Source organism: Ursus arctos, unplaced genomic scaffold (genome assembly GCF_023065955.2).
Source record: "Ursus arctos isolate Adak ecotype North America unplaced genomic scaffold, UrsArc2.0 scaffold_25, whole genome shotgun sequence".
NCBI lineage: Eukaryota > Metazoa > Chordata > Mammalia > Carnivora > Ursidae > Ursus > Ursus arctos.
In genome coordinates this window covers 35,335,270-35,355,580 of record NW_026622930.1, presented here as the reverse complement: position 1 = coordinate 35,355,580, position 20,311 = coordinate 35,335,270, and the positions used below count along the sequence as shown (strand labels likewise).

At 41.0% G+C, this 20,311-nt stretch overlaps 1 protein-coding gene across 3 annotated transcripts in view; it reads left to right on the top strand.

Annotated features, from left to right (window-relative positions):
• SYNE2 (spectrin repeat containing nuclear envelope protein 2) overlaps positions 1–20,311 on the top strand; it is a 308,022-nt gene that overhangs the window by 105,221 nt on the left and 182,490 nt on the right. For all 3 annotated transcript variants that reach the window (XM_026486841.4, XM_044379732.3, XM_048220054.2), the window contains exons 19-30: positions 1,365–1,535; positions 4,828–4,986; positions 5,283–5,456; positions 7,891–8,025; positions 9,623–9,781; positions 12,286–12,497; positions 12,644–12,734; positions 13,832–13,950; positions 14,177–14,303; positions 15,678–15,835; positions 17,377–17,524; positions 18,347–18,954. In XM_026486841.4, the coding sequence (XP_026342626.2) occupies positions 1,365–1,535; positions 4,828–4,986; positions 5,283–5,456; positions 7,891–8,025; positions 9,623–9,781; positions 12,286–12,497; positions 12,644–12,734; positions 13,832–13,950; positions 14,177–14,303; positions 15,678–15,835; positions 17,377–17,524; positions 18,347–18,954 (2,261 nt within the window). The remainder of the gene's footprint in view (positions 1–1,364; positions 1,536–4,827; positions 4,987–5,282; positions 5,457–7,890; positions 8,026–9,622; positions 9,782–12,285; positions 12,498–12,643; positions 12,735–13,831; positions 13,951–14,176; positions 14,304–15,677; positions 15,836–17,376; positions 17,525–18,346; positions 18,955–20,311) is intronic.

Genomic DNA, 20,311 nt, shown 5'->3' with positions numbered 1-20,311 from the left:
TAAAACCAGATTGTTGAAACAGTGGTAAATGTGATTATTGGATAACATTTAAAATATGGTCATTTTCCACTAGACTGCTTAAATGGATCCCTTCATGAAGGAGCTTTCAGTGTTCTAGTCTGTGTCTCTCACTCGCCAAGGAGTTCCACAGACACGCGGAAGCAGCCATGACTTCTGAGCTGTGGAAATGGGGTTGATATTTTCTTCAGATGATTTCTGACTTGTGCTCAGGAATTACCCAGCTTTGGTGTAGCCCCTGGCCTGGGTCTTGCTTCCTTTGTGTACGATGGGGGACAATATAATCTTTATTTCTTGTTTTGTCGGATAATTTGGAGAATGACTTTAGATTATAGATAAGACTATGGAAAAGGAACAAAAAAAAAAATCATACACATGTAAAATATAATACCTGTGATTTGGGAAATGTGCCTCCTTCCAATAATAGTGGATCCAACTTCACTTAAAGTAACTTTTCACCGGCTTTGGCCAAGTTGCCATGATGGAGTGCCAGTATTTCCCACCATAAGGAGACCTGCTCAGAGAATCTTGAAAGATCTGAAAACGTACAGTATGCTTTTAGAATATAAGAATGCAGAATACTATATTCCTCTGATACATTTACGATATGGTCTGATTAACAACAACTTTAAGAATGTATCTATTGTGTAAGGTGTAAAGCTACAGCATGACAACCTGTAGGATACTGAGAGATGATTAATGGGGAAATGGCTTAATTGTGTTGAAACTGGATTCTGAATCTCTTCTTGGTGACGTTGCACAACTGCTGTTGCTCAGAGTTGTATTGAGTTAAATTGTATATGAGTTTTAGAAAGGTCTATAGAGTCATTACCCTAATTTTCTAACCTTTAATCTTTTTATCTGTAAAGTGGAGATGATAGTAACTAAATGATAGGAATGATCCTCTCATTAAGAAAATATATGTGAACATGGGAGGCCTGGGTGGCTCAGCCTGTTAAGCATCTGCGTTGGGCTTGGGTCATGATCCCAGGGTCGTGGGATTGAGCCCCGTGTCGGTCTCCCTGCGCAGTGGGGAGTCTGCTTCTCCCTCTGCGTCTGCCCCTCTCCATGCTTGTGCTCGCTCTCTCTCTTGCTCTCTCAAATAAATAAACAAAATCTTAAAAAAAAAAAAAAGAAAATATATGTGAACAGATTTTTTACTTTTTAAAGTGATAAATACGATCATAAAGTGCTATCATCATTGTCCAAAAACTAGGTTTTAAGTTACTAAAATATGTTGAATTAGCCATCTTCAGGGGGAAAAAAAGATAAGTTTTTTTTTAACTGCAAATTATTTTATAATGTAAATGTTGCCATCATCTTAATGATAATTTTGAATGTTATAGGCTGGGGAAGAACATGAGAAAGAAAATGAATTCACAGGGCAACTTCAAATGGCTGAAGAGGTTGAAAACCTCATTGGACAAATGGAAATCTGGGAGGCAGAGACCGAATCCCTTTTGGAGCTTCTGAGACCTGAAGAGGGTGTAGATGCCTCAATGGAAGAAGCTTTACAGGTATGAGCGTGAAAGTACCAGAAGGATGGATTTCATGGTTGTGGACTTATGTATTAAGAGGAATACAAGGTTTTAAAGTAAATAGTAACGGGGCGCCTGGGTGGCTCAGTTCATTGAGCGTCTGACTCTTGATTTCGGCGCACGTCATGATCTCAGGGGCCTGGGATGGAGCCCTGCATCAGGCTCCGAGCTCGGTGGAGAGTCTGCTTGAGAGTCTTTCTCCCTCTTCCCCCACCCGCCTCTGCCCCCCACCCCCGCTCACTCTATTTCTAAATAAATAAATAAATAAAATCTTTAAAAAATATAAATAGTAATAGGACTACTGTTTGAATTTTCTTTGTTCAGAGTTTTAAAAATTGCATGGATTGTCATCCCTGGATCATTTGCTGAGATTTTGCTTGAAGACAGAGGATCGATTAGGACACCACTAATAATACCTTATGAGTCTCAATTCTTGAACTACCTTTCCCAGCTACACAATGGAGATTAAAATAGTCTCTTGTTTCCAAGGTCAATGAGGAGATGAGTTAGGATATGTCAGATAGGTCAGTGCAGTGTGAGTATAAGAGATTATAGGATCTATGCTTTGAAAGCTCACCCACTGATTAAACCATTTTCCCTTCCTTCCTTGATGGAGGGAGGGTGACAGATGTTGTTAAAAACCTTTCTGTCTTTATTCTCTGGCAGGTCAACTCATTGAAAAGCAATGAGGCAAGAGTGTGTTTTAATATCATTCAGTTCTCCTGGGAAAGAAGTTACAGTTGAGGTTTTTACTGAGTTCCAGCTCAGCTATAAAACTTACGGAGCATGTCACAAATTATAACAAGATGGAAAGTTCCTGGAATAAAGGAATATTTATGTAATTCTTTTAAATCCACCTTTCTGAAAGGTGTATATATAGCATTTTGTGTTTTCATGGTTTATAAGAATGGTATTTTTTTATTGCTTTGAAAGTATTATATAAATTTACCTGTGCCATCTGTCAGTGCTTTTATTTTTATTTTTATTTATTTGCTATATCTGGAATTTCTTTTAGTGAAAGAAATGAATGAGGAATGAGAAATTCAGTATTTTAAAGCCTTTTATAAACAATAAAAATACAGACATGCTGGGATATACTTATGTTAACAAGGAATGAAGTAGTTCTTTATTAGAGCAAGATATATGGTGAAGTAAGAAATGCAAATTGCTGAGCAGTACAGGTGATGTGAGTTCAGCGGCTCATCATTTACATATAACATCCAGTGCTCATCACAAGTGCCCTTCTTAATACCCATCACCCATCTAGCCCATCCCCCACATACCTTCCTCCGTCAACCCTCAGTTTGTTCTCTATAGTTAAGAGTCTCTTATAATTTGTTTCCCCCCCTCTCTCTTTTGGCCCCCTCCCAAATGTTCATCCATTTTGTTTCTTAAATTCCAAAAATGAATGACATCATGCGGTATTTGTCTTTCTCTGATTGACTCATTGTGCTTAGCCTAATATACGGTAGCTCCATCCATGTTGTTGCAAAGGGCAAGATTTCATTCTTTTTGATGGCCGAGTAGTATTCCATTGTATATATATACGCCACGTCTTCCTTATCTATTCATCAGTTGGTAGGCATTTGGGTTCTTTCCATAGTTTGGCTATTGTTGATAATGCTACTATAAACATTGGGGTGCATGTACCCCTTCGAATGCGTATTTTTGTATCCTTTGGGTGAATACCTAGTTGTACAATTGGTAGATCATAGGGTAGTTCTATTTTTGGCTTTTCGAGGAACCTCCATACTGTTTTCTAGAGTGGCTGCACCAGTTTGCATTCCCACCAACAGTGTAAGACGGTTCCCCTTTCTTCACATTCTTGCCAACACCTGTTGTCTCTTGTGTTAATTCTAGCCATACTGACCGTTGTGAGGTGGTATTTCATCATAGTTTTGATTTGTATTTCCTTGATGATGAGTGATGTTGAGCATAAAACATTTGCTTTTTATACTTTCTGCTTTTATAGCCATAGAAAAATGTGTGTAAGGATATACATACAGATAACTAATTCTGTGTTGATCCTGCATTATGCCCCACTCTTAGCACATTTCCTGTTGCCTAGTAGATGCAAACCAAGTATTTTTAAAGTGAGTATGTGAATGATTGACTTGAATGACAACTAAGGGAGGAATGGGGAAGAAAAGAGGCTTTTTCTTTACATTCTGTACCTTTCCATTCCTGAGTTTTTTTATGTGAGCTTTTGTTACTTTTATAATTAAAAAGAAAAAAATTGAAAAAAAAAATTGAAAAAAAAAAAAGAAAAAAATTGAAATTATAATTGAATGTGCTCAGTGTATAACAGTTAAATAATGCACAAAAGTATAAAGAAGAAAATAAAAATCACCATGATTCCACTGCTCTAAGATAAATACAATCAGCATTTTCTTAGTTGATATTAAACAATGTAATTTCTATATTCTCATACTCACACCACCCTTGCACTGTAATTAATTTTTTTTTGCTGATTTGATAACTGAAAAGCAGTACCTTGTTATTATTTTAATTTGTACTTATTTAATTACATGTAAGGTTGAGCTATCTTTTATGTATTAATCAACCATTTGTTTCTGTGAATTATCTGTTCCTATGTTTTCTGAATTTTGGGGGGGATCTTGGTACTTCTCTTATTGAATTTATAAGCTCTTTTCATTTGTGTGGCACATATTTTTACCAAGTCGTTGACTTTTAAATTGTTTATTTTATTTTACATAGGAAATTTTTATGTTTATGTTCCTACTCTTACCCCTAAAAAGGTCGCTTCACACCCAGAGGAAGTAGATCGGTTTTCATGGTTAATTTCTTCTGTTTCGTGGTTTCCTATTTTATATGTAATTTTCTGATCCATCTGAAATTTATTTTTAGTATGTTGTAGAAAGCATGGTTTTAAAAAGATTTATTTTCCAATAGTCATTTTCTCCAGTAGCATTTATTGAGTTTCCTTCCGACTGATTTGACTTACAACAACTTCATTTTAAGGTTTATTACTATTCTCTCAACTTATTTTCTGTCTGTTGGCATTGTATTGCTTCCAGGCTTTAGTTTATGAACGTGCTTACTGTATAAAGAATAATCTATAAAAGACTTTGTTTCTCAGAATCGGTACTAATATAAAGTTTCAAAATGAATGTTTAAAATAACATTTTTGGAGTACAGATTTACCTCATTTTGGATGAATAATTAACTTTTTCTGATGTCGTGATGAGATTAAGTCTAATGTTTAACATATAATCGGATTATTTACTGTGGTCTCACTTTGTTTTAACAGCATCTTATTGCCAAAGGCTCTATGTATGAAGAGCTTGTGTCTAGAACTGAAGATACCTTACAAATGGATGTACAGAATATTTCAAGCCGGGAGTCACTTCAACGTGTTCTCACGGTTGGGCTTCAGACAAAGATTCAAGAAGCCAAAGAGAAAGTTCAGGTCTCTCTTTAATATTTCCTTTTTAGTGAATTTAGTCTTTAAAAGTGAGTAGCCAGTGGCAGAATGGGGACGAGAGGTAAGGATTGCCCTGGAGGTTGGAAATGTTCTATAAAATATTACTTTTGCATTTTATATCTGTATTTTAAATAATTTAGAGCATATTAGAAAATATCAATATAATAAATAGGATATTCTTATATCTAGTGGGAAAATAAGAGTTATTACTTAAAGAATGTATTTATTCATTTATGACTTGAACAGCTGGGCCAGGTATTGAGAATTTTTTGTCTTTGCAGATCAATATGATAAAATTAGTTGCAGTGTTAAAAAACTCAGCTGATGATTCACCAAACCTGGATGTCAGGCTGAAGGTGGAAGAGTCACAGAAGGAGCTTGACTCCTACATGACAAGGGCTGAGCAATTACTTGGACAAAAAGAGAGCCCGAGTGGACTAATTTCAAAATATAAGGTGGGACGCTTTCAACCATCAAATGTAGGCTATTTATTATCAGCTATCTGTCTCATTTGAAATCAACATATTTTCATCACTGTAGTTACAAAGTTATTGTAACTTGAAAAAATTTCCCCGTTTTATACATTGTTCCCAGAAACTATTAGACATCAACATGAAGAATATTTTCAATTTAAATTTGATCATGGACCTGCTGAGTGGACCTAGTGGCAGAGTGTCAAGAGCACAGCTGATTCTATGATACTGAACACGAATTTAATTTCTCTTGCTTTTTATTTTTATTATTTATTTATTTATTTATTTAAAGATTTTATTTATTTATTTGACAGAGATAGAAACAGCCAGCGAGGGAGGGAACACAAGCAGGGGGAGTGGGAGAGGAAGAAGCAGGCTCATAGTGGAGGAGCCTGATGTGGGGCTCGATCCCATAACGCCGGGATCACGCCCTGAGCCGAAGGCAGACGCTTAAACGCTGTGCCACCCAGGCGCCCCTTCTCTTGCTTTTTAAATCAGTGAAATGGGCATAATAATTTCAGCTACCAAATTTGTTGTGAGACTTTTATGAAAATAAGGCAAAGGCACTTGGAATAGGTAAAATTCTGTGAATGTAAAATAACACTTTTATTAACGTGCTCTGATAAAAGTCCTATGTGGACCTAATGCTTCCAGTGATGTTCTGAATGGAGACAGTTTCAGGTTGCTTGTTCCTGGTTTGATAGGCGGCTGGAGATGTGTGCAAACCAGAGAGTCACTATTAACTAACACATGGGAGGTGCTTGGGGGGATATGAAGTACAAGTAAGACCAGGTCTCTACCACCGGACACACTGGAGAGGTTGAGTGATATGTGTCCTTTCATTCATTCATTTATTCGACGTTTCACACACTTGCTGAACATTTAAAATGAGTTAGGCATCTGGGGGGACCGCCCCCACTCTTTTGAGGAGAAGGAGCCTCTTCAGTCTCATTGTGGCCTCCTTCACGTTTCTGGACCTCAGTCCTTGTTTGGCTTTCTGGATTGTGAGCCAGACTGGGCCCTGTTATCAGCCATCTCAACACTGCTTTTCCCATGACCTCAAAGCCCTCCCTGCCTGGCCTGTGCTGTTTGCAGGGCGCTGGTCACCACCTTTGACCCGTTTCCTCTATGGTTTTTTGCCACTTTTATTCCCAGGTTGCTGAGAGTTGCTCAAGTGACCTTAAAGAGTCAGTGGTTCTCATAAATAGTCATGAGGCTGGTTGTCAGGACGCTGATGTGGTCCGCTCAGGAGAGACAGCAGGCAGAGAAAAAATGGAGGCTCCAGGCCCCTCTGTACCAGCGAGGGGAGTTCGACGTGCCAGCCTGACACCATTTTCCTCTTCCTGACCATCTGCTTTTTGGAATCTGAGTCAGGGTTTCCCCCCACCCCCCTTTATCTCTGGCATTTAGCGAAGTAGATTCATTTTTACAACAGAAGCACGATCCCTGCCCTGTAGGTCTTGCCCTGAGGCTCCTGGCACTCCAGGGATGCACGAGTAGTAGGAGCCCCCCGCCAGCATACAGGCTTAGAGTGTCTCCCCAGGTCCTAAGTCTAGCAACCCTCACAGAGGCCGTGGGGGAGGGCCCTGGGGCTCAGCAGCCTTCCTTTTCTGCAGTAGGCCCATGACAAGTGTCATGAGGGCGTGAATGAATTCCCACCCAGCTTAATTGCCTTATTCCCTAGAACTACTTTTGTCTTCGGTCTCCTGTAGGTTTTCTGCCTCTTTCACAAGCCCCAGACTATTCTTTGTTCTGTCATTTGCTAATTAACTAAACTAGGTTTCTGCCAGGTAATTGCCAGGTAAATACTCCCGGCAGGTAAGTGTGAGATAAGGGGCAGACACATCTCTGCTGTCTGGGGCAGGACTGCCAGTATGGTTGGCCCCAGGCAAAACTTTGAAGTGGACAATAGGTAATGTTGACTTGTTGCCGCATAAAAATGCTTATGCACAAGATGAAATAGTTGCCTATTAACCCTATAAATTGTCTTATTGCAACACTAATCTCTAATAACATGCTAGCATATTCTTCGTATTGTATTGTTAATGAAGTATGGTCTTCCACTCACTAGTACTTAAGAAAGTTAGAGGAAACAGTGCCAGTGTGTTACCCTGCACAATAATCCTTTTAATTATTTATCAGGGGGTAACGAAACTCATTTTGCATATCCTAAGGAAGTCTTTGGTTCTCAAATGTCTATCTACATTTGAATAATAAATATCTTGCAATTCTTTTTGAAATAATTCAAGAGATACAAAAGGGATGTCAACCTTATTTTGCAAAAGTCTCCCCTAAATCGTCATACTCTTCAAAAGTCTTTTCCTCCTCATGCCTGTTAAAGACCTACCAGAATTGGCTTTGAGGACTTGGCCGTAGAATGAGGCTTTCATGTTCTCATTTGCACTCTCTTTTTTAGGAAGCGCTAATAATTCTTAATTCTAAAAGTCTGGTCAAGTATCTGAAAGCTGTTGAAGAACTGAAAAATACTGTATCTGAGGATGTAAAGCTGTCTTTGGAAGACAAGAGTAGAGGTGTTTGTGCCAAGTGGGAGGTAAGAACCATGTGTCTGGGGTCCCGCTGATAGAGCTGACCCGGGCCCGTCTGTGCTCAGTCACTGTTGGCAGCCCCCCTGTGTGCTTGGTGTCACAGCGAGGCCGATCCTGCCGTTCCCAGGGCCCAGCTGGCTTCTGTGTTCAGCCAATGACAGCACGGTTTAGAGAGTAGAGGGTGACTGGAGGGGGAGAAGGGAGAGTTCAAAGTCCCTCTCTTGGGCAGTGTCTGTGGTGGCTGTGTCTCCGCCTGGCTGCGGGTTACAGGGTTCGGTCTTCTGATGACCCTTCTCTCTGGGCTCCTCTGAAGCCTCCAGCCGGGCGGGAGTAGCAATCTGGTAGCCGGGCTCACCTCCAGATGGCCTTCCGGTCCCCTCTCTATCTTCTCCGCTCTTTCATCTCTTGCCTAATCAGTTCCCTGCATTTAATTCACTCTGAGTTAAGTACTTCGTGTTTCCTCGGTCCCGAGTTGGGTCCTGACTGAGACAACGTATCAACACATACACACGCATACAGAGTTTCCTAATGAAACAGGCATGGGTTTTGGTGGCAGACAGACCTAGACTCAGCAGCTATGACCCTGGGTAAGTCGTTTCACTTCTAGGAACTTCACTGATAAAATGCGGATAACCCCAACTTCTTGGCAGGATTATTGCAAGGATTTCTCTAAAGCCCCTGCCACAGAGATTGTGTTCAAGAAAGAGTGGTTAGTCCTCTGTTTCCACAATGTTTCCCATCTGTCCTTTATCCTAACTTCAGAATCCCATCCCAGAGACACGGTACAGTTCCGTGCGATTTCTCCTTAGGCTCGGCTATGCGTTTTGTATGTGCGTTCTCTCAGTCTGCAACTGGCTTTGTTTTCTTAATGGTGTCTTTCACAGCTAACACATATTTTTAGTTGTTAGAAAAAGAAAATACATTTCTGGGTCTGGTATGTTTTATAAACATCCTCCCCAAAGACACAAGGACGAACCAGAATGCCATTTATTTATTTATTTATTTATTTATTTATTTATTTAAAACCTTTTTTAATTTTTTAAATTTTATTTATTTATTTTTAAAGATTTTATTTATTTATTTGACAGAGAGAGACAGCCAGCGAGAGAGGGAACACATGCAGGGGGAGTGGGAGAGGAAGAAGCAGGCTCCCAGCAGAAGAGCCTGACATGGAGCTCGATCCCATAATGCCAGGATCACGCCCTGAGCCGAAGGCAGACGCTTAATGACTGAGCCACTCAGGCGCCCCTAAAACTTTTTTTTTTTAAAGATTTTATTTATTTATTTGACAGAGAGGCAGCAAGAGAGGGAACACAAGCAGGGGGAGTGGGAGAGGGAGAAGCAGGCTTCCCACTGAGCAGGGAGCCTGATGTGGGACTTGATCCCAGATCGCTGGGATCATGAGCTGAAGGCAGACGCTTAACGACTGAGCCACCCAGGTGCCCCCAGAATGCCATTTAAACTCCCTTTCTATCCTTTGTTACTACAAATATTTTTATTGTTTTTTTTTATTGGGTTTTTGATGAAAATCTTTTCAGTGTATTCTTTTCCCATAGTTACTGTGTGCCTCTGTGGGTTTCTTTTCTTTTTTCTTTTTTGCAGTCTCTTCATCATGAGATGTCTTTATATATTCAACAACTGAAAATAGACATTGAAAAAGAGAAACTCAGTGACACTATTTCAAAACTCGAAAAACAAATAAATAAAGAAAAGAAGCTAATTCGTAGAGGGAGGACCAAGGGTCTCATCAAGGAACATGAGGTAAACCACCTGTTTCCATGTAAGTGCTGTCATTATTTTGGAATTTATCCTCCATGGTCGTGTGTGTCCAGAGCCTTGGGTTAAACCTGCTCTGCAAATCACTTCAGCCCTCCCGTCCATCCCCTGGGGACCGTCCCTTCTGGTGTTTGAGCTCTAACTACAGCCTGTGCTGCTTGCTTTTTAGAAGTGAGAAGAATTCAGCATCAAGTTATATTTCATGACTTTCCTTACTATGTCTCAGTGGCCCCTGTCCTTGAGACTCTGGTTACAAATGTGTCACCTGTGGCTAATGTACCCATGGTTGATTTTGAGGGGACATGGTGTTCTTAGAACTGCTGCTTTTGGAAAAGATAGCAAATTGGGGGCGAACCTCATGACCTCTTTCTGGCCCCCATCCAATATGATTGCGTCTATTTATTTGACAATACTGACCCCTCTTCTTTCTTTTAAACTTTCTACTGCTGTGGCTCTCCCAATGTCAATCTCTCTTGCTTTTCCTTATTATTTTTTGAGGGAAGGAGGAGCTTCTTTTTAGTGTCCTTCACAAATTTCTCTCTCTCCAAGTAATCTCAACACCCAATGTAGGGCTCAAACACACCCCCAAGATCAAGAGTTGCATACTCTCTCAACTGAGCCAGCCAGGCGCCCCACAAATTTCTCTTGTTTTTGGTGTGTAATCTTAATGTTTGAGTTTTGAGAGTCTCCATTTTTGGCTGGTTTCATGCTTGCTCTAGGGGATTTTATGCCCTCTGCGTTTTTGTGGGTTTTTCTAAAGATTTTATTTATTTATTTGAGAGAGAGAGTGTGTGTACACACGAGGGGTGGGGAGGGGCAGAGGAAGAGGGACAAGCAAACTCCCCACTGAGCAGGAAGCCCAACCAGGGGCTCGATCCCAGGACCCTGAGATCATAACCTGAGCCGAAGGCAGACGCTTAACCGACTGAGCCACCCAGGTCCCCCCTCTGCGGTTGTAATGATAAAACCCTCTCTGTAACGATAGTGCCTAAATCTCTATGTGCAGCTGAGTCCTTTCGTCTGAGCTCCAGGTTCTGTTTCTGAGTAGTAGATGTCACCAGTGTTCTTCAGAGACCTCCTATTTGGCGTGTCCAAAACCAGCCAATAACACCTCCTCTCAAACTTTGCTTCCTCTTGTGTCTGTTGGTCACGAAGGGCAGTGTCGCCTGCGAGCTCTCCTCCTCCTTGTCCCCTTTCCTTCCCGCTCAGCCATGTTGGAATCGGGTGCCAGGGCCCCTCGGTTCCTCTTCAGAACCCCTGCTTCTTTTCCTTCCTTCCCACCAGTGTTGCCATTGCCCTCAGCCTGGGTTATTCTCCCCATGTGATGATGGCCACATCATCTTCCACACCCATCACCGCAGAGACCCCTCTGAGCCACAAATCCCATGTCACTGGCTCACCCTTCCTCTCACAACATCTCCAAGCTCCTTAGAAGGCCATGCAGGCAGTCTGGCCACAGGACACGCTTTCAGCATTCCTTCTCCTGTGCCATGCCCTCCCTCCAGCACACTAGACCGCTGTTCTGCGAGAACAGCTGAAGCCTTTTTCCTCTTGACTGTTCCTTCTGGTAGGAAGGACCTCTCTCTGCTTTTACTTGGAGGACTCGTCCTTGTTCTTTCTGCCTCTCCCTGAGACGGTTCCCACGGGTGAGGTAGTTTTTCTCTGACTCCTTACAGCAGGCAGTGGCTCTGTCCTAACACTTGTCACACTAGGTGCACATTGGGTGTGTGCCCACTGTAGGGGAGGAAAAAGGTTTTTTTTGCCCCTTTGGGGTCCCTGAGAATGAAACTGCCTAAGGCAGATGAACAGGAGAAAAACATACGTATTTTAATGAATTGTTACATGCACACAGGAGCCTTGACAAGAGAATGAAGACCCGAAGAAGTAAGCAGAGAAGGAATTTTTCATGACTATTAAACAAAGAGACCACACATTTGCAAGGAATTGACAAGATAAAGATAAGGGTTAGTTTAACAAGGTTTGTTTGCAGATTCCTCTGGAACTATCTTTGGGCCGACGAGAGTCTGTCTCTAATGAAAAGAGACTTTATTTCCAGCCGTTAGGCAGAAAGCAGGGAGTTTTTTCTGTATTTACTGCTTCTTAATTGCCTTTAGCTCAAAATAATTTTCACGTCAGAAAGGCATATTTTGGGGGCCTTCTGGCTGGCTCGGTCTGTAGGGCACGCGACTCTTGATCTTGAGATCATGAGTTTGAGCCCCACGTTGGGCAGAGAGATCACTTAAAAAAAAAAGAGGCATATTTTGGGGTAACATTTGGGGTTTCATTCACTGCATTACTGGACTGTGGTGAATCCCTTTCCGGCTGACTTCCTCATCTTTTTTCTCCAGTGCCCGTCACCACACCAGGCACGCGGTGGATGGCCTGTAAAAGAATGTGGTGTCGAAGTCACATCTGTTAGTTTCCAGTCCTTATGGACTAATCATGTGAACTCATCTGAAGCACATTTCCTGCTTTGTTTCCTCCCTCAGGCCTGCTTTTCTGAGGAAGGCAGTCTGTACCAGCTAAACCACCACATGGACGTCTTGCGGGAGCTGTGTGAAGAGCTGACGTCACAGAAGAGTCAACAAGAAGTGAGGAGAGCGCTCAAAGATTACGAACAAAAGATAGAAAGACTTCGGAAATGTGCTTCCGAGATTCGTATGACACTGCAACCCACGATGGGAGGCTCGTTGAAAAACAAGTTAGTGCTTCAGAGGAATGACTACACGTCAGGGAAAAACAAGATGAAGCTCCTTGCGAAATTGAATGACAGGGAGTGTTCTGTATTCTCTTTTAGGCGTCATGTGTCTTCCTCTGTTTTAATATGCAGTTTTGATTCCTCCCTAGGGAGACCGTGAACACATCTGAGAACGGAGGAAGGGGTGTCCACAGTGAAGTGCCATCTGCAGAATCACAGGATCGGCCATCAACTGAAAAGGTGTGAAATGTGGAGAATGCATTTTAGAAGCAAACCCAATGAAAAAGGCCAAGTGTACAGTAATCCACTTCTCGTTAACTATTGGTCCGAATTATCTGATTACTTTCATCAGCTGAGAATTCCCATTTAAATAATCCAAGGAAGACTCCTTTTCCGAGAATTACAATACAATGAACCAAAGCCATAGTGAGCGTTGCTTTATCTTCCTCTGAGGATACAAACAGTTCTTTCAGAAAGAGACCATTTGCAGCCGTTATTTTTTTTTTCAAAGATTTTATTTATTTATTTGACAGAGATAGAGACAGCCAGCGAGAGAGGGAACACAAGCAGGGAGAGTGGGAGAGGAAGAAGCACGCTCCTAGTGGAGCAGGGAGCCTGACGTGGGGCTTGAGCCCTGAGCCGAAGGCAGACGCTTAACGACTGAGCCACCCAGGTGCCCCATGTAGCCATTATGAATACACACTGTCTGTGGACATTCCTATTGAGGGTACAGGAAGTGGACTTGAATCTGTACGGATGCCTCTTCACTGAGCTGAACTAGTTTATTTATCATTTGTCTTTTTCTCAGTATAATGTCCTTTACTTTCCTTGGGAATTGAATTTTCTGAATTCTTGCATTTCCGGTTAGTGGGCATAGACTGTAGGTCACAGCCCAGACTGCCAGTCAGAAGCCGTGGGGAAGGACAAAGTGTATTTGACTCCAGAGTCCGCCTCTGCATGCTAGGTTTCTGTCTGCTTTCCACGATGGCCATACGGTCACAGGCGGAGACCGTATTTAGGGGTTGGGAGAACACCTTTTCTGTGCTGACATACCAATTAGAAGGTGAGACTCCGTGTCATAAGTCCCCTCCGTCCTAGGGGAAGGTCTTTCTCGGAGCTGAGAAGCTTCAAATAAGTTGCATTATCTCCTGGTTTGGGGTATAAAGAATTAGTGACATACCTTTGTATTATAAAGTGTTCATCTCTTCCAGATACTTACGTATATTGAAATATATTATGCTTGTATATATGTTCCAGTCGTATATTCCATTTGCGTGTGTATATCCCAGTTAAGTATACTGAAGATACTTTGTTTGCTTTTTTGCATATTTACTTAGGCAATGGGATCGATTAAGAATTTTAACCTGGAATCCAAGTTAAAGCCTCAACAGGAAGAAAGCTCTATGCAGAAGTATGAAAAGGATCAGAATGCAGCCCTCAGTAGTTTACAAGAAAGGTAACCCCTTTACATTAACTGGAAAATCCACCAAAAACCTGTCATTGATGCAAACATGTTATACTTTAATACATGTTTATAATCTATTAGTCATAATTTTTGCACATGGTCCAGTAACTTAAGCAGAAGTTCCCTGAGATTTCCTCCTGTATAATTGACAGTAATTTAAAAACATGTTTTGTCTTTTTGTTAAAATTCAGTAACATTGCATTTAATTTTTTTCTAGGTATGATACGCACAGAGAAAATCTTGAGCTGTACCTGGAAAACAACAAATTCAGAATTATTTCTGATTTCTCCGGTGACGAGGAAAGGAGTAGTGCTTGTCTGCAGGGTAAACTGGCAGACCTGCAGGTAACGTCTGAAAATACTATTAGAGAAGTTTTATCTTTTATTAGAAAATAATACCACCATGAGTATAGAATTCATTATTTTTGTTGAGGCCACATATGCGTTAGATGTTTCCAAAGAATTCAGAAGAATTGTTCAAAACAATGTGTTTGAAGGCCATTTCAACCCATAGTTCAACTGTGTTGCTGTCAAGTTAACAAAACCTGAAAAGCCAGTGGCTCTGAATATTTGTTTCGGTTGTCATCATCTTGACCAAATTGTCACATTGTCTGATGTTGGGGCAACAAGGAAGGGGCGGTCAGTGGAGGGATAGTTCACTCTGAGTGATGGATAATCTTGTGGAGAGCCATTTGGCTCAGGAGCTACAGAAAAAAAAACTAGTGTTGGGTGCACCAAGCGTAAGCCCTACAAATAAAGCCCTTCCTTATTTTGAAGACCGTCTGTGTGGGCAGCGCAACACTGTTGTATGCTTCAGAATGCGTTAGAATGATCCCTCACAGAAAACCCAGCAGGTGGAGATAAGGGCCATGGGAGAGCCTACAGTGCCCTCCCGTATTTTATAGTTACCTTCCCTTTATGATGCCAGTTCCTGAGTCACACTCTACCATCTGGGTCCTCTCTATTTTCCATCTGAGTAAACAGAATTAATAGGTTAAAATCTCTGTTGTTCAAGTGATGGATTCAGCACGTTTTCATCACAATTAAGAAATTGTCTTGAGACCTTACTCCAGTAACTGAATAATGAGTTGGTTATAAAAGCGATAATAATCCGTGGGGAAGGTGAAGAACAAATTATAATGATCAGCATTGAGTAAATTCTGTAGCAGCGCCTTAAAAAAAAAAAAAAAACCACCACCAATAAGATAAAGAGATAGAATAGTATTGAATTTGTAGGTGTTTAATTAGAAATCATAATTTAATTTCATTCACTTCTTATTTGATAGAAACAGTTTTGGTTCACTCCGGTTTTAGTTTTAGTTTAGGGAGAAACAAAGATTTATTATCTAGAGGAACTAGGTTATCTGTTCTTACATTACATGTATCTTTCTGAATTGTATTCTGTGCACCTGCTTATGGGAAGCGAGTTTGGATTCCTTTGTTGTGACTCCCTTGACTTCCTTGAGTGGGACTTCGGAGAGCACAGTTAAGATCATTGTTCCCGGACAGATACTTCGCTTGTAGATGGTTGGAAAATACTTTTAAAATGTATTTAACATTGAATTAATTTTATTAATTAAATTAGGTATAAAAATAATTTTAATGTATTTTCATATGAAACTCTGTGTTATTGGTTGGCAAATGCCTCATTTTGTGAGAACAGAATAATTGTGCCTGTTAACCCACTAGCTGATAGATCACTTTATGTGTTTCACCTAGGTCTTAAAAAATGAAACCGATGCTTGCTGGAAAGAGTTTGAAATCACCTCCTTGAAGTTAGAAGAGCTTGACAGTGACATAAAGAAGCCTTTTATAAGTAACATGAGAGGCAGATTAAAGGAAAAAGAAAGAGAGTTTCAGATGACTCTTAATACCAGGTATAATTCTGAGACCTATTAACCACGAATTTACTGCATTTACTGAATTTTTGATGCTATTTTAAGCTCGGCTAGTACTAGACTAAGTACGCTATTGTATTTAGTTGTCACAGCCACAGTGAGAGAGGCCACCACGATTGCCATTCGACTGATGAGGAAACTGATACTCAGGGAAGTTAACATAACCAAGCTGCCCCACTGGCCAGAGACTTAGCTGGAACTTAAACACTGTTGAGTTCCAAAGGCCATGCTCTGCCTGCCGCCCCCCCCAACTCCCCTGCCCCCGCCCTGTCTGCCCTTGGACATGCATTTGGCCATGTCACGTAATTTTTCTGGGCCTCGATTTTCCCATTTTTAAAGTGAGAGTGCTGTTATTATCCCCTATACATAGGATGTGTTTCCCCAGGATATATCCCCATTTTACATAGGAGGAAACGGAGGCTCAGAGTCTATATGTTATTTGTTCAAGGTCACACATTTCAATTTATTATTAGTAGAGCCTATTTCTTTGAATTCTATTATATTTTCACTAACAAAATAATTTATAATGACATTTCTTTGCTATCAAAGGCAAACTTAAATTACATTCAATATTTTATATTTCAGAAGGTAGGGAGGGGCGACTGGTGGTGACTGACTCTTGGTTTCAGCTCCGGTCATGATCTCATGGGTTGTGGGATCAAGCCCCGTGCTGAGCTCCACACTAAGTGGGGAGTCTGCTGGAAGGATTCTCTCCCTCTGTCCCTCCTCCCACTCACTTTCTCTCTTTCTCTCTCTAAAATAAATAAATGAGGGGTGCCTGGGTGGCTCAGTCAGTTGAGCATCTGCCTTCGGCTCAGGTCATGGTCCCGGAGTCCGGGGATGGAGTCTTACGTTGGGCTCCCTGCTCGGCGGGGAGTCTGCTTCTCCCTCTGTCCTTCACCCTGCTTGTGCTCTCTCTCTTGCTCGCTCTCTCAAATAAATAAATAAAATCTTTTTAAAAAATAAAATAAATGTTTTCAAAAAAGTTTAGGAAAAGGTAGGGTAAGGCTTAGTATATTTTACAACAATTTTCCATTCAGTGTGGTGTGTATTAAGCTATTAAGAATATTGGACATAGCAAACAACTTATTCTTTGACATTTTGGATTGCTGGGTTTGGTTTTTGAGGGGTTTTTTGGTTTTTATTTTGCTGGATTTGGGTTTTAATGTGATAATCTGTACATATCATTGTATGTATTCTTATTGGGTACTTATTTTCTGTTCTTTGTTAAATCATGGCATTAATATGTTTGTTTGTTTTAAGATTTTATTTATTTATTTGACAGGGAGAGAGATAGCGACAGAGGGAACACAAGCAGGGGGAGTGGGAGAGGGAGAAGCAGGCTTCCCGCTGAGCAGGGAGCCCGATGGGGGGCTCGATCCCAGGACCCTGGGATCACGCCTTGAGCCAAAGGCAGACGCTTAACGACTGAGCCACCCAGGCGCCCCTGGCATTGATATGTTTTATAGAATATCTTTATGTTGTCTTTTTCCATTATGTCTGGTTTATTTTTCACCCAGAATGGAATCTCTGGAGACCGCACTGAAGATCGTGTTACCTGTGGAGAAGGAGTCACTTCTACTCTGTGGCTCGGACCTGCTTCTCCATGAAATAGCCATTCAAGAATTTCATCTCATTGATGCTGATGGCATTTATCAAAACCTGAAGGTAAATAAAACTTCTCCCAGTGTACTCATAGAATAATTCAGTTCCTCAGAGATTTTTAATTATACATCAATAGTATATAGACTATAAGCAATGGCAGAAAAGTCTTCAATAATTTAGACTTATTTATTTCTCAACTCTCAATCCCACACAAATTTGAAAGTAGGTAGTGTGGGGTAAATAATTAGGTATTTGCTTTGAATTCAGAACGAAGGTTTGTTTATGAATGTCTCCTCCAATGGCTGAGAGCCTGAATATTGTCCTAGACTCTCATGCATATTCTGCAGTTTACTTATTCCAAGTCTCATTTAAAAAAATTTTTTTTAATTTTTAAAAATTTTTATTTACATTCAATTTAGTTAACATATACTATATTATTAGTTTCAGGGGTAGAATTTAGTAATTCATCAGTTGCATATAACACCCAGTGCTCAATACATCAAGTGCCCTCCTGAATGCCCATCACCCAGTTACCCCATTCCCCCACCGCCAAGTCTCATTTTAAATAAAATTTAAGTTTTATTTTTCAGATTACAAACAGATGTCTCAACAGTTTAATCTCTATTTTCACTGAAGCAGTAGATTTATATACTTGTTTTCTTTGGGGGATTGAAATGTCAGGAAGGTTATCAGATAATGAAACAGCTGGGCCATCTGATCATTCGTAATTAAAGTGTTGCCTTCTGTTGACACCATCAGCCTTGGCAAAGCTGAGAACCGATTTTTTAGATGCCACCTAGTCATTGTAAGTTTAGGTTCATTTCTGACGTGCAGTCTTTCTTTTCTTCTGCCTCAGTCTTTTCAGCATTTCTTACTTTATTTTAGAATATCCAAGATTCCATAGCCAAGCAGATTGAAATATGTAACAACCTGGAACAGTCGGGCGACGCTGCGTTCAAGGAATTACACCCACTTGATCTACGTGCAGCGCAGTCTATTATGCTGAAGCACAGAACACAACTCGAAGAAGCGAACCACAAGGTACAGAGGAGCAAAGATGCCCTCAGAGCTCTGGAGGAGTTTCTGACTTCTCTGAGAACAGCTGAACTCTCTTTTGAGCTTGTAACGGACCTTTCAGCCTCAGATACCCAGGTAGTACGAGAAAACACTGTGACGGTAGAAGATAAAGAAAGAGAAATTAGTCTGATGAAGGACCAGGCCAGACATTTGGATAAACGTTTGAAGATGCTCGGCATAAGCTTGAACGATGCTGAACAGGGTGACGACACCTGTGACAAACTCCTTGTTGCTTTGTCGAGAAAGTTGTTTGAGACACGTGGCTGCGGCGGGCAGGAAGAGCTCACCGAAGAAAACAAATTACTAGAGACTTGTATTTTCAAAAATAATGAACTCCTGAAAAACATTCAGGACGTGTACGATCAAATCAGCAAAATCAGTCTTAAGGATCCCACGGTTCCAGCTGTAAAACAACGGTGAGTCTCATTTCCATCCTGTCCCGATGCAGGACGCTACTTTTCTGTGTGTTCAGGATCTGTCAGGTGAGAGGATACTGCCTGTGCCTTTCTACTTCTGTGCCGTCCTGCTCTGCTCAGGGTTCAGCGTTCTGTTCTGTAGACTTTTCAGACAAGCTCCAGTTTTGTTGCTAGTGTGCCTTTACAAAATGTTCTGTGATTTTTTTCTCATTAACGTGTGCATTTCATGGACAAAGGAAGAGTGAAATAAGATGTGTGTGAAGTACTTGAGTTCCTTCAAAGTCCCTTTTAGTGCTCTGTTATTACGGGGTTCTCATGATGGGGGAAGACCTGAAATACTCCACGTGTTGGATTATAAAGAAAGAAATGGTGGAAGATATGCATGCCACGGCCTGTTCCTACTTCTTCCTTAATTATTTGGTTTTCTCCTCTCCTCCCAGCAGGATTGGGAGGGGGACTGAGTGGGAAGGCATAGGATTGAATTTGAGAGGTCAGCCTAAGGTTAGTGCTGGTTCTGGAGAAGGAGCAGAATTGCAGTAAACTGAGGGGGGCAACCTTCTGTACGAGTGCTGTTATTTTAGTTCTCACGTTCAGAGCCAGCCTCCAGGTCTTGCAGTGACAAAGTTAGCAAGTTACTTTTGTGGACTCCCCTCCCCTGTCTAAATCATTCCCACGTTCTGTCTCCTCTGCCCACTGAGTCCCTCAGGCTCAGTGCTCTCTGAGGCTCTTCAGCTGACTACGCTCTTCCCTCTGAAATTGCTCTGTGCTTGTGGTCTCAATGAGACTTCAATTCCTACAGAGCCCCGTTCTTAAGAGAGCTGTTGAGCTAATTACTAACTTAATTATTAATTTGTCATTAATAAATTTAATATATTTATAAATAAGTAATGAATGAATTACATGTTAATTTATACATGTAAAACTATACATTGATAAACAATAAATTACCTTAACTTTTAATTTGGTTATTAATACAACAAATATGTGTTGTGTGCCAGGTACTATTTTAGGTACTGGGGACATAGCAGTTAACAAAATAGACAAAAACTCTTGTCCCCGATAGAGCTTCTTATCTAGTGAAAGGAGTAAGATATTCAATGTTCGATGGTGATAAAAGCTATGAAGAAAAATTAAGCAAGGAAGGAGGAGGGGGTTGTAATTCCAAAAGGGTCATCAAGGGCAGTTTTACTGAGAAAGTAATCTTTGAGTCAGATGGGATGAGAGAGCTAGCCAGGTGACTACCAGGACGACGAGCCTTGCAGGCTGAGGGAGCGGAAGGTACAAAGGCTGGGTGTGCGCATGTGCTGCATGTCTGAGGGGAGACAAGGGGGTGAGAAGGTCAGTGGTGAGGGGAAGA